The 14345-nt window shown below is 43.3% G+C and overlaps 1 protein-coding gene across 4 annotated transcripts in view; it reads left to right on the top strand.

Annotated features, from left to right (window-relative positions):
• Positions 1-5084: 5084 nt before the first annotated feature.
• Positions 5085-14345, top strand: part of TMEM245 (transmembrane protein 245) — a 97734-nt gene continuing 88473 nt past the window's right edge. For all 4 annotated transcript variants that reach the window (XM_049627628.1, XM_049627624.1, XM_049627632.1 and 1 more), the window contains exon 1: positions 5085-5731. In XM_049627628.1, coding sequence (XP_049483585.1) covers positions 5147-5731 — 585 coding nt within the window. In that variant the 5' untranslated portion in view covers positions 5085-5146. The remainder of the gene's footprint in view (positions 5732-14345) is intronic.

The raw sequence follows: 14345 nt of genomic DNA, 5'->3' as shown, positions 1-14345 counted from the left end.
GTGTAGTTAGGGATGGTTTGCAATATTTGTTCTTCAGCCACTGAGATTTTTTTTAATCTCTTAGTAATTTCTCACATATGCACTAATTTACTTTCTAAACAATGTTTATTTTATGTTTGAGAGTGCACAGGCAAACAGGGGAGGGGTAGAGAGAGAGGGGGACAGAGGATCTGAAGCAGACTCCGTGCTGACAGCCAAGAGCCCTGTGTGGGGCTCAAACTCACAAACTGGTGAGATCATGACCTGAGCCGGAGTCGGACACTTAACCAACCGAACCACTCAGGCACCCCCTTCCTAAGCTTCCTAAAACAGTTATCTACCTTTTTAGCCTGCCAGTTTTATCTAGTATCAGACATCCATGATAGGGAAGGCAAGTAAATTTCATCTTTTGTGCCTACTTTGTTTAGTTGATAGTGGTTCTCTACAATGTTCTGCTGAGGAGTTTTCAAATATATTTATTTGTAAAGTTTACTTATTTTTTGAGAGAGAGCACAAGACAGAGAGAGGGGGACAGAGGATCCAAGGTGGGCTGTGTGCTGACAACAGAACCCGGTGTGGGGCTCGAACTTGCAAACTGCGAGATCACGACCTGAGCCGAAGTCAGACACTCAACCGACTGAGTCGCCTGGGTGCCCCAAGGATCTTGAGGCTATGTTAGGCTCAGGGAGAAAGAGATCAGTGGCTGATTAGCAATGTCTGCCTTGGACTTAGCAAAGAAAAGTGGTAATTCCTATTTGGAATTTGAATGCATGTCTGTTTGATTACTTTTTCACATGATCTCTCCTCCTCCACCGTGCATACATACCACTTGATACGTGACTTACACACTGCATGGTTTTTTGTTTTGCTTATTTTTTAATTCCAGTAGAGTTAACACAGTGTTAAATTACTTTCAGGTGTACCATATAGTGATTCAATTCTCTATATTACTGGGTGCTCATTAAGATAAGTGTACTCTTAATCCCCTTCACCTAGTTCCCCTCTCCCTCCCCCCCCTTTGGTAACCATCTGTTCTCTACAGTTAAAGAGTCTATTGGTTTGTCTCTTTTGTTTCCTTTGTTCGTTCATACACACTCCATTGTAGGCACTGGATTTTGTGCACAGCAAGTGCTCAGCACAATTCAGCAAATGTTTGTAGAGACACTTGGAGAACTCCAAGATGCAATGCCCTGGAGAATCCTCTCCCACCTGTGTTTGCTTTATCTCTGGGGCTTTTATCTCGATACCTTGGGGAAGGGGCAGGGAGTCTGTGGACATTAATTGTTGTTTAAGAGCTACCTCTTTGGCTGCAAGAGAGCTGCTTTGTCACCCTGAGGACCACTGTCAGATTCTCACCATATCCCAAGCACTATGCTGCTGCTTTAGACACACTCTTATTTCGCAAATCCCCACAGCAGCCAATGATATAGGTATTATTTTCTCTGCCAGAAAGCTTTCTGTTGCAAGAAATGTGAAACCCGACTAAAACTGGTTTAAATGATCAGGGAATTGATGGGTTCTGCAACAGGAAGGCCAAAGGCAGCTCGATCCACTCCCGAGTCCATTTTACTTCCACTGTATCCTAGATGTCCGTGGAGGCTGTTCTTGCCTGAGGCGGTTGGAGCGGGGCCAACAAAGAAAACTCAAGTAGCCTTGTGATTTGGAGGAGAGGCCTAAAAGCATACATCCTATGAGCTAGAGGATAGGGCGGACTGTGCGTACCCTTCTCAAATTTAGTTTGTGGGTCCTACACCTCAGTATTTTAATTTGTCTCTGCTCTCAACCACAAGAATGCCTAGCAGAAACATTCTCAGCGTTTCAGTAGCATTTCCTGAAGGAAGCACAAACAGGCTTTTTGAAAGGCTACTGCTCATGCACTTGCTCAGCAAACCCTGAGCTTCTGCTTTGTACTATGAATGTCATACGCTGTGTCTGGTGCCGGGGACACAGAGATGAAGCAAACCCATGTAAACCGCTTAACTTTGACCATAGAGTGCTAAGTACAGCCATAGCGTGGTGAGCAAAATTCTGTGGGAACCCAGCCTTACATTAGACCATATAAATGTTAGTCTAGTTCGTTTCCAGTGCTGCGGCCATCATTTCTGTCAGAATTCCATTCTTGACTAGAAATTCTATTGGACACTTGTCAGTTCTATTGCTTTGGCTATTAGAACAGTTTTGAAATAGTCAGCATTTTGCCTTTTGCTGCGACTTGGAAGCAGAACACCATGACAGGGGATTTTTGATTTTTGATTTGCTGAGCTGGGGCCCCAAACAGTTTAGGCAACCTTACTTTGGTAAAATGGAACTTTTTTTTTTTTTTTTTCCTAACCAGAGGAAGAGAGCTGAGTCTTCGGTTGGAGGAGGACAGAGGATGCTTGGTCTTTGTTACCTCACCTACTTTTTTGGGTAGGTTCTGAGCCCCTGTGGCTAGAGGACAGAAGGCCAGACATGGAAGGAACTCTTCATGGAAAGAGATACAATACACTGAGTACAAGTTGCCCGGTTTAGGGTTTGGGTCACAAAAGGGCACAGGGTGGGCAAGTCAGGGAGAGGGACTTCCTCCCCATCTCTGAGTGGAACCCAGCTCTTTGGCACTCTGAGGATTAGAAGTTTGGGAGTAGTAAAAAGGATCTGGGAATAAAAAGTAGTAGTAAAGTAAAGTAAAAAGTACTTTTTACTAAAGTAAAAAGTAGTAGTAAAAAGGATCTGGGAATAGTGACATAGGCACTGGCAATTCTATGATAGGAACTGGAGTCAGGCAGCGGTGTGGGCAGCAGGGTGGATATAGGGTGGTTGGTGGTGGACTCATGGCTCTGGTCATTTGTAAGGTACCCTCTTTGGGATTCCCTACTCATTACCGAGGACTTTTTGGGAGGGAGGCTAAGGCTTTATTGCAATATAAATAAGAGCTTGGGGTCAGTGTAAAACAGGCACCGAAAGCAAATGTGGCCATGATTGCAACCATAGTCTCAGCAGCTCTAGACAAAGTAAAGAAGTAAAGCAAATATAAGACCACTGAAGCAATATATTTACAGAGTCAAAGTCCAAAGACCACTTGAAAAACAAGAGCTGTGACCTGAAACCTAAAAAAAAAATGGGATGGAAAGGAATTATTTTTTCTTTTACTTTATGCTCTGAATCCCCTTGCCTCCAACCCTTAGTAAGCAACAGTTTCTTCATCTGAAACCTGTGGATAATGACATTTGTCCTGTGTACTTTAGAAGAGAAACAAAAATTCTGTTTAAATTGGGGCACCTGGGTGGCTCAGTCGGTTGGGTGTCTGGCTTCGGCTCAGGTCACGATCTCACGGTTTGTGGGTTCAAGCCCCACGTCGGGCTCTGTGCTGACAGCTCAGAGCCTGGAGCCTGCTTCAGATTCTGTGTCTCCCTCTCTCTCTGCCCCTCACCCGCTTGTGTTCTGTCTTTCTCTCTCTCTCTCCAAAATAAATAAACATTAAAAATTTTTTTTAAATTATGTTTAAATTAATATGAAAACTTATTGAAAACTGAAAAAGGGTAACCTGCAGGGTTTCAAAGCAATCACAGATTGGGTACTCAGTAAAGCCTGCCTGCTTGCTCTTTTTTTCTTTTTTCTTTTTTCCTTCCTTCTGCCCTCCCCTCTTTCATCTCCTTTTAACAAAAATGTTGTTTTTAGGTGTTGTTTGAGGTGTTAGTAGGCTTGGATCCCAGGACCTTTCCAACATAATAACAGAAGCACTTTGCACTCCCCTGGAGCTTCCTCTTTTTCTTTTCTGAGACAAGAGCTTCTGTTATTATCATTTCCATGTGACAGAGGGGAAATTGGGGTTGGGGCCTCAAGCGACCTGACCCTAGGTCTCAAAAAGAAATAGTGGCAGTTTGGGACTCTGGTCTAGGGCTCTTTTACGAATTCAGATAGCTCGCTCACTGATACCTACCCCAATGGCAACAGTAGCTGTACATTACAGTCCACTGAGGAGCTTTAAAAAACATGCCAAAGATCACTTGTCACACCAGTTAGCATAGTAGGTAAAACAATTGACTTAGGAGCCAGATTCTGAGTTTGAATTATGCCTTTACTACTTAGTAGCTGTGTGACCTTGGCTAGGTACTTAACTTCTCTGTGCCTCAGTTTTCCTTTTTGTAAAGTGGGGATAATAACACCATGTTCTCTGTAGGATTGTTCTAAGGATTCAGTGAATGAGGCACTTAGAACAGGGTCTGACATACAGTAATCGCTATTTATTAAAAAAAAATTTTAATGTTTTATTTATTTTTGAGACAGAGACAGAGCATGAGCAGGGCAGGGGCAGAGAAAGAGGGAGACACAGAATCCAAAGCAGGCTCAAGGCTCTGAGCTGTCAGCACAGAGCCCCACGCAGGGCTCGAACCCACAAACTGTGAGATCATGACCTGAGCTGAAGTTGGACGCTTAACTGACTGAGCCACCCAGGTGCATCCCGGTAGTCGCTAGGAAAAAAAAAAAATGTTTATTTATTTTGAAGGAGAGAGAGAGAGAGAGAGAGAGAGAGAGAGAGAGAGAGAGAGAGAGAGAGGGAGAGAGAGAGAACGAGAGGAACAGAGAGAGAGAATCCCAGGTAGGACCTGAGCCGTCAGCGCAAAACCTGACCCAGAACCTGATGCAGCCTCCACCACCCCATTGAGATCATGACCTGAGCCGAAATGGAGTCAGATGCTTAATGAACTGAGCCAGCCAGGTGCCCCTGCTATTTAAAGTCCTACACCAGAGCAAGCACTTTGCTTCTTAAATAAACCAATAAAATTGAATGTGGGGATCGTCTTGCACAAGTGCTCCTCCACCCTGGGATTCTAATGTACAGCCTGGATTTTCAAACTGTGAACGTAGTGCCTCTTGGAATTCCGCCCCTTGAAAAGTTAACTTTAACCAATGGGTGAGGAACTTTTTTTTTTCTCTCTCTGCAGATGATGAGCTCAGAAACCTGTTACCTGCATCTGCAGGGACCAATGGGCGGAGGAAATTGGGGGAGAAAGAACACTCTCCACACCCTCTGGGAATTGTAGTTCCCCATGGGGCCTGTAGGCGCTCAGTGGCCAGCTAGGAACTACAACGTCCATAATGCTGCGCGCAGAGCGCCTTTACCTCTTTCCCGCGACTCTCGCTCGGCTTTCCAGTACCGCCTCTTGGCGGCGGCAGCAGAGGCACCATGGCCGACGACGGCCGCCCTGCCGAGGCGCCCAGCCCACGGGGCTCCCCGGGTCGGGCGCCGCGGGTCCCGCGCGCGGTCGGGCCGGGAAGCGGGGCCAGCTGCGGGGAGACCCCTAGGACGCCGGCGCTGGCGCTGCGCTTCGACAAGCCCATCAAGCAGGCCTTCTACAACACGGGGGCCGTGCTGTTCGTGTGCCTGTGCTGCGGCGCCGCCGTGCTCGTCTACTTCATCCTGGAGGCCTTCCTGCGGCCACTGCTGTGGGCCGTGCTGTGCGGCACCTTCCTGCACCCCTTCAAGAGCTCGCTGACGCGCCTGGGCCGCCACTGGCTGCAGCGCCTGCACCGCGCGCACACGCCCATCGTGCTGGCCGCGCTGCTGCTGCCGCTCTGCTTCGCCGACTACGGCGTTGAGGCCCTGGGCGAGCAGGCGCTGCGCCGCCGCCGCCTGCTGCTGCTGCTGGGCGCCGGCGGCCCGCTCCTCTACGGCCTCTACTGCCTCGGCAGCTACCTGGGCGTGCAGGTGCTGCTGGCGCACGCCGGCGCGCTCATCTGCCGCGGGCTGGACTACTTCAGCAGCCTGTGGGTGAGTGAGCGGCCACTCGGACACGGTCCGTGGGCCCAGGGCACCCCTGCTCCCGAGGGTGCCATCCTGCAGCTCCTCCTCACTATGCAGGGACCGTCAGAAGTCTCCGCCCTCCTTCCCGTGCACCTAAGGAACTTGGCCCACTTTCTTCCAAAGAGAGGGCGGGTGTGGTTTGAAACAGCTGTCCTGTCCCCGCCCCCATTTTGATACTCTAAGGTGGTTGTGTCCCTAGTTTGGGAATCGCAGTTCCGCTTTTCAGGTTGACTTGAGCATGGGCGGGTGGACTTGAATTTACCCCTGGGCAGAGTGCGGGGCGGTGGGGGTGGGGTCCGACCATCTTTAGTTCTCACGGGAGACTTTTCTGGATATCAGCTGGAAGGGACCTTAGAGATCCTAGTCCAGCTTGTCATCCTGCAGATGGGAGAAGTGACTACTTACCAGGCTAGGGCTAGTTAGGGACAAAGAAGGGACGGATTGACTCAAGTTTCTCAAGTCATAAGACGAAGTTTGCTTCAAAGGCCGTTGCTGCTTCTGAGTTCAGGAGCTTTCGAGTATACTTGGTGTGAGGCACCTGGGCCTGCTCCCACGCCACACTCGACTTCTTGGGAACCACTTGTGGAGGGACTGCTGTACCAGAGTACCTTGTCTCCCGCCTGGATTACTTAAGCAGACTGAGTAAAGAAGAGGTAGATTTGCTTCTTGGATCGCCCTGCGCTTATTCATAGAAAATTTGGGAGCTTTAGAATTGGAAAGGATTTCAAAGATAATCTAGTGGCACATTTCCTAACTCAGACTAGATTCTAGACCAGTTAATCCTCAACTATTTAACTGAGGGCTATTAAAAACAGGTGAATATTTCAATAAACTACCATTTAAAAATAATTTTCTTTGCTTTTGTCAGTGTTCAGTGCACCTTGACATCAAGTTGCAAAATGATACCCCTTATGTGTGAAACAAAGTTTTGAGGTTACTGGTGGAGTGATAATTGATTCCAGAACTCCTGTATTCTCTTGTTCTGTCACTACCACCTCTCAGTTTCCATTAAAAGGGGATTGAACGTGTTGATGGATGCTAGGGTTTGTAGGGGTTTAAAACGAGTAAGATGCAGGCTTTGTCTTCAAGGTCATGGAATCATACGTGAACATGTTCTCATGGAGATGGCAGACAAACATGTCATTACCAACCCATTATGGGCCAGCAAGATACTGGGGAGCACCTCATCCATATTTGGGATGCTGTCTGTGTGTGCAACTGCTAAGTGATCAGACCAGCTTTGGCCTCCAAGTGGCCTGGGCTATTTCAGTTGTAGAAAAGAGAGATGTGGAATGACCTTTGAACTCCTGGGGCTTGCTGGATTGTCAGGTGGGAGTGATCCTGGAGTTTTTTTACTGCCAGATGCCTGCCACTTCTCAGGAGAGGCTTCTGAGGCACAGAGAATGTGATCGTCCCAAAGTCACATAACTTGTGAAGAAATCCAGAGTATGCTTCATCTCCTTTACCCTGTTATTTATACCTTCCGCGCTCTTTCTTGTTTCACAGTTCAGTTGACTGCCTCATATAAGACCGAATACTATATGCTGTTAAGAAATATAAATACTGTGACCTGATTCCTACCCTCAAGAAATTCAGTCTTGTCAAAGGCAGACGCATGTACAGTTTCTGCTGACATTTTGACTGTTGATACTGCAATTTAGTGTACATTACTGTGGGCAAGACCAAATAGCATATCCACGAAACTATAGGAAATTGGAAAGTGAAAGATCTAACGTATAAATAACGTAATGTCATACTATACTAAGAAGTTGAATATATGGATAAATTGACAAGATTAGTGGAAAGTGGGGCATTTCTGCCAGTTACTCTCAGTGAAAAATGAGATGTGGAATTGAGTACCAGTGAAGAAGTGCCTGTAGCTGAATGTATGTAGTTCTGAATATCTTTTTTACAGTGGAGAAACCCTCATTTTTGTACTTTACTCGAATACCCTTGTATGAGTTGTGAATGAATGGAAGAGGGGTAAGGGCCAATATTAATTTGGCTAGAAGGCGGGAGGAAGATCTAGCCAATTAATGATTTTTGTTGTTGATTTATTTTGAGAGAGAGGGAGAGAGAGAGCGCTCAGGGGGAGGGGCAGATAGAAAAGGAGAGAGAATCCTAAGAGGCTCCTTGTTGTCAGCACAGAGCCCGGCCCTGGAGCTCTGTCTCATGAGCCATGAGAGCAAGACCTGAGCCGACATCAAGAGTTGATGTTTAACCCACTGAGCCACCCAGGCGCCCCCGATTAGTGATTTTTAAAAGGCTTGCAAGAGCTGTTTGGCTACAGTGATGGGGGCACAGGAAAAGAGTGGAGGAAAACAAAACTATTGTAAAAGAGAGTATGACTTAACTAGAAGTGCATAGGAGTGGTAGAGGGGCTTAAATTGAACCAGTGGGTCCCCTAGGTTGATCTGAATTTGAGAGAAACAAGGCTTGAAGTTGTGGTTTCTTGCAGCAACTCTTAGGGGTGGGCGGGTAGATGGGGGAGAGGTGTACTTGGGAAGCAGAGAGAGGGAGTCCTCAGCTCTCCGCCAAAAGGGCAGATTAAGGCCTGACCTGAAGCGAAGGAACGTCGTGTGACTGGGCAAGGAGCCCACTCTGTAACTTTCCTGTCTCAGAGTTCACAGTCGGTGTGGTTCTGTGAGCCCACACAGAGCTGTCTTGGTATAGAGAAAGAGTCCATATTTTCTAGACAACTTGTAAATTTGAACCTGCTGCTGAAGAGAGACATAGATAGGAAAGGGAGGGAGAAAAGTTACATTTAAGCAAATCTACGTTTTGGGGAGCCAACATTTCATACCTTTAAGATCCAACTTTTGAGCATCTATCACATGCCAGGCACTGTATCAGGTGCTTTCATGGGTGTTGTTTTCTACTTACAATTATCCTGTGAAGAATGAGGGATTTCATTGGTGTAAAGACTGGTTTAGAGATTGATCTGTTCATTCCGACAGTAAATGGTTCAGCAGCCCAATCAGCAAAATTCTTTTGTCAGCAAAACTCTTAGTAACCTTTGATAAGAATTTTTAAAAGTTTCCCCCTACTTTGTTGTGTTTATTTTTATTTTATTTAAAAAATTTTTATAATGTTTTATTTATTTTTGACAGAGAGAGCATGAGCAGGGGAGGGGCAGAGAGAGAGGGAGACACAGAATCTGAAGCAGGCTCCAGGCTCTGAGCTGTCAGCACAGAGCCCGACATGGGGCTCAAACTCACCGCGAGATCATGACCTGAGCTGAAGTCGGACACAACCGACTGAGCCACCCAGGCGCCCCTACTTTGTTGTGTTTAAATGTTTTAGTTTAACTTTTTAGAATAGAAACTGATTTTAGTTATTTGGGGAAAAATATAGAAGAATATCAGGACTGGACTAACCACACATGTTCCCCCAAAGACCCTTGGACTCTAGTCTTCTAGAAACCTTGGTCATCACTTTCTTCTTTTATCTTTGTATCTGTTCAGCGATTTCCAAGTCCTGTACAGTTTTCCTCTCTAGTGGCTTCCATACCTGTGTTCTCCTTTGTTGCCAATTTATCCTTCTAGTTCTGTTCCTCTTCACCTCATTTTTGGGTTTCTTCAGTCTCTTAACACCCTATTCTGCTTGCAAGTGAAAGACGAAGCATTTATGGTGTGAATAATTCTTTTAAACAGTTTGAAATATATTAGAATTTTGTAGGGACTTCAGAAGTGATTTCTAAGCACTTAAAAAAAAAAAAAATCACCTGTTGCACCAAGCTCACCTGTGACACAGTCCTTGGGGCCCTTGGCATCTTCCCATGATGTAGAGTTATCAAGATAAAACTGAAAAGCAAATTCCCTCTCCTCCCCTACCCCTTCTTCTTTGCTGGGAGTGTTTTGATCTTCCTGTCCCTCTTACTTAGTCCATACATGTTAGAAGATTTGGAGACCCTCTATAGTTTTTGTGTGATAGTAATAGATTTGATTTCTTCCACGGTTTCTGATCCCATTGTTTCCATTTTACTTTATAAAGAAGTATGAGGTAGAAAGAATAGTGGCAGAAGGTGAGAAGACCGTAAATTCTACTTATTTAATTTTTTTTTCATAAGTAATCTCCCCAGTGTGGGGCTCAGACTCATGACCCTGAGATCAAGAGTCCCATGCCCTTTTGACTGAGCCAGCCAGGTGCCCCGAGACTGTAAATTCTCAACTGAGCTCTGTCAATAGCTTGTTCTGTGACCTTTGACCGGCCAGGGCTCTTCTATGGGCTACTCCACTCCAGCTGTGTGAAGCGTAGGGTTGGCTTCCATGATTTCTCAGCTTCCTTGCACGGTTCCCAAGTGTTTGGCGGTACTGCCCAAGAGGCTCTTAGCCAGCCGGGCCCACTCCCTTCCACTTCTGAACCCTTGTCTAGGTGTGCTTTTGCTTGCCTGGCATCAGTAAGGAGGAAAGTTGCCAGTGCTTAGGTTCTTTCTCAAAGACGCTGATTATAAAAGATACTTGACTCTAAGTTGCCACACCACAAAAGAGAATAGTTTTCAAATTGGGATAAAGCTGTTTTAAAGGAGAAAGAAATAGCTGAAGCAATCACTGATTGAGATTTGTACATTTGTGCAGTTGGGATTATGCATCAGGGGCTGCTGCTGGGAAGTTGTTCTCGCTGTGAAAGACTTGGGAAACTGTTTTTGCAAAAACATGCAACAGAAGCAAGCCCAGTTGTTTTTCCGGTTAGTGCCCACATGGCAATAAATAAAACCGTCTAAAAGGCAAAGTCTACTTATGTTTTATGCACTTAGTATTTTATCAGAAAAGCCTATGTGGTTAATAAGCCTGATGAAAGGAAAATGTGATTGTTTGTAGTGCTAAATAAATGTTGCCAGTTTTTATGAGACATTTTATGTGGTATTGAGCACACATTGGTGCTTTAAAGTGAGTATTAAATGTGTATTTTGAAAAGGATACATTGTTTTAAAGAACACACATTTGAGAAAGTATGCCCTCTTATATATAAACTGTGGTTCATTGATTTCCTCCATAGCTGGAAGCAAATTCATACTTGAACAGGATTGTTCAGATGCTAAGCGGAGAGACAAATATAAAACTCTTAAAGGCAGACTTTTAGAAATCCATACTAGAAATTATATTTGTAATTTGAAAGTACAAAATCCTTATTTTTGGTGAATTTATTTTAAAGAATATTTAGCAGTTTCAAAAATTGGTTCAAGTAAAACATGTTATATAAAAAACAACTTAAGCAACATAGAAGTCTGTATGGTAAAGTGAATAGTTTCTTTGCCACCATTCCCACAGGGTAACATGTTACTATTGTTAACTGATGAATAACCAAAATTTCTTTGTGTGCTTATATGAACATATAAAGTATGGGGCATTTGTTTTTCAAAACAAAAATGGGGTAACATATATATACAATTTTGCACCTTGCTCTTTCATTTATCTTTGTATTATACATATCTTTCCTTGTTAGCACTTCTAGAACAGCTTTCTTTTTAATAGTACTATAGTATAAAAAAATTTTTTTTTCCAGATGTCTTTTAGAAAATATTGTAGCTCTGAATATGTGTTAGGATAATCTGATAAGCATTTTTCAAACATTGGTAATTTATGTAATCATAACGGTTTAATAAGAAATCTATAAAGTGTTTATAAATGGTCATACTTTTTGAGCTAATATCCTGTGAATCTTTTCTGAGGAGACGCTTCAGAATACTGGGGGAAAAATATCCATAGGTCAAAAGAGGTTTTGTTTTTTTTTTTTTTTAATTTTTTTTTAATGTTTATTCATTTTTTGAGAGACAGAGTGTGAGTGGGGGAGGGGCAGAGAGAGAGGGAAACAGAATCCAAAGCAGGCTCCAGGCTCTGGATGGACAGCACATAGCCTGATGTGGGGCTCGAACCCACAAACCGCGAGATCATGACCTGAGCCAAAGTCGGATGCTTAACCCATTGAGCCACCCAGGCTCCCCAAAAGAGGTTTTTTAAATTCAAAACGTTTGCAGAGTGCCTGGGTGTCTCAGTCAGTTAAGCATCTGACTCTTGATTTCAGCTCAGGTCATGATCTCAACGAATGGTTTGTGGGATTGAGCTCTGCATTGGGCCCTGTGCTGTCAGTGTAGAGCCTGTTTGGGATTCTCTCTCTCTCCTCCTCTCTGGCTCTCCCCTGCTTATACTCTCTCTCTCTCTCTCTCAAAATAGATAAATAAACTTAAAAAAAAATCTTTAAAAAAAAACCTCAAAAAACATGTGCTGTTTATAAAGATGAAAATACTTTTAGAAAATTCAACACTTGAAGGAAAGCAGAAAGAAGCAAATTGCCCCCTGAAATCCAACTATCCAGAGATACTATTTTTAAATATTTGGGCTGAGTGTATTTTCACCAATACAGATTTACACACGTGTGCATTTATACTGTCATTGAATGTAGATATTCATCATACCTCTGAAAGTCTGAAAAATTGTTCCAGTTTCTGGAGGTACCATTATTTAAAGAGTCCTTTACAAAATGACATTTAGGTTATTTTTTAAAATATTTTTTGCAGCCGCAGTGAACATTTTCAGATCTGTGTGCACAGTATATGGAACTTCTATAAACCAAACTAGGAACTTCCGTAAACCAAGTTCCTAGAAGTAGAATTGGGGAGTGTATTTAATAAGTGGGTGTTTTAAACTGAAATAAGGCTATCAGTGGGTTTCAGGTTTACTAGGTGAAAACATGTGCTTCTCTTTAGACCATGAGTCTCCCTCTGAAGTATGCAGTCTCTTTTCTCTCCCCGTAGGTGATACTGATTCCTTATGAGTACAGGTAAGAAACAGAAACTTACTAGAAGTCAGTTGAAAAACCATCAGAGGCTTAATCTCTGAAAGCAGGTTCTTGTGCTTTGTTATCCCTGACTTATGGTCAGCTTTTGCTCACACAAAATATTCCATTTTTAGACAGCTATAGTTTGTTAGAAAAATGTATCCTCATGTTGAGCTGCAGTGTGGTGTTTCCTGATTCCCACCTATTGTTTCTGCTCTCAGGACCACAGGGGTTAAGGCGAATGCCTCTCCCAGATGACTTTTTCCCAGCTGTTTGAAGATAGCTATCAAATCCTCGTATTTTCTTCTTTTTTTTTCCTAAATGGAGCAGTTTTTTACCCCCGCCCCCCAACTATAGTTTGTATCTCCTATGTGGTGATTTCTATTTCCTTTCCCAGTCTGAATGTTATGGCTGTGGTTTTGATAGTGCAGAAGTCATTGCAACAATCATTTTTCCTGATATGAGCATTATTAATAGGCACTCACACTATTTATACTCCTGACTCACACTGAACTGAAAAGTAGCCTAGCCATCCTCTTCCCATTCAGTACTTTGCAGGTGAGTTTGAACCTAAGAGCAGATTTTTGTATCTTTCTATTAAATTTAATCTTTTTTGAATTAGCCATTGTTCTAGCTTCAGGATATCTTTTTGAATCATTATAGTCATCTCCGTTTTTATTGACTGTTGCCAATTTTGTGTAATCTGTGAATTCAATTAATATGCTTTCTAGTCTCTTACCTGAATTACTGACTCAATGTTTCATGGCGTGGGGCTGACTACCCCTGTGCGCACCGAAGACTGACCGTTTGCTGAGGATCATTTTTTAACGATTTGGTATGCAAGTGTGCTATTATTATACTCTGATTTCATTCTGAGCTCTACAGCCCTGCTTCAAATTCTCTGAATTCCCAGGTTAAATTTGTGTGGTTCTGCAAGCTTGAACCGTTTTGATGCAGCTGTAGTTCCACTTCCCATGTGCTCATATAGCTGGGGCTTAAGATCTCTTGAATGTTTCATCTAATAGAGTTGCTTGAAGAAATATCCTTTTCATTATAAAAGAATTTGTGCTCATTAAAGGCACTTTGGAAGATACAGAAAAAGGAAAAGGAAAACCAGAATCTTATCACCCAAATACAATTACTAACTTCTTAGTACATTTACTTTTCCTCCTACCATGCAGTAGCTATAATCATGTCACATGTGTTTTTTATATTTTGCTTTTTCTTTAAGCATATCTTAAGAGTGTTTTTAACTCTATAGTTTTTGTTTAAAAAAAACTAACACTGTAATGGTTGAATAACATTTTATTGAGTGAATCCTCTGTAGTTACTTCCCAGTTGAACTTTTGGGTTATTCACTTTTCACTATCCTAAATTTTACTCTGATGAGCTTCTTTACATTATAGAGACTTTTTCAGAATTTATTATTATTTAGTAAGGTTCCAAAGCTGAAGTCTAAGGTCAGAAGCTAAAAACATTTTTAAGACCAGAAGACTATTATTTTTTTGTTTTATTTATTTATACAGTAGAGGGGAGGGGCAGAGAGGGAGAGAGAATCCCAAGCACAGAGTGTGGTCAGCACAGAGCCTGACGTGGGGCTCGATCCCAGGAACAATGAGATCATGACCTGAGCTGAAATCAAGTGGGACGCTTAACCAACTGAGCCACCCAGGCTCCCCCAGAAGACTGTTTTTATTGATTGATACAACCCAAATAAAGTAGGAGATGTTTTTTTTTTTTTTTTTTCCCTGTCTTTTGTAGTAATCACATCAGTTCCTTTTTCTTCATTCTCTGAATTAATTTA

The sequence above is a fragment of the Panthera uncia genome, chromosome D4, assembly GCF_023721935.1.
Source record: "Panthera uncia isolate 11264 chromosome D4, Puncia_PCG_1.0, whole genome shotgun sequence".
NCBI classification, from domain to species: domain Eukaryota; kingdom Metazoa; phylum Chordata; class Mammalia; order Carnivora; family Felidae; genus Panthera; species Panthera uncia.
The sequence above is the reverse complement of the archived record's forward strand: the minus strand, read 5'-3'. Positions and strand labels throughout refer to the sequence as shown.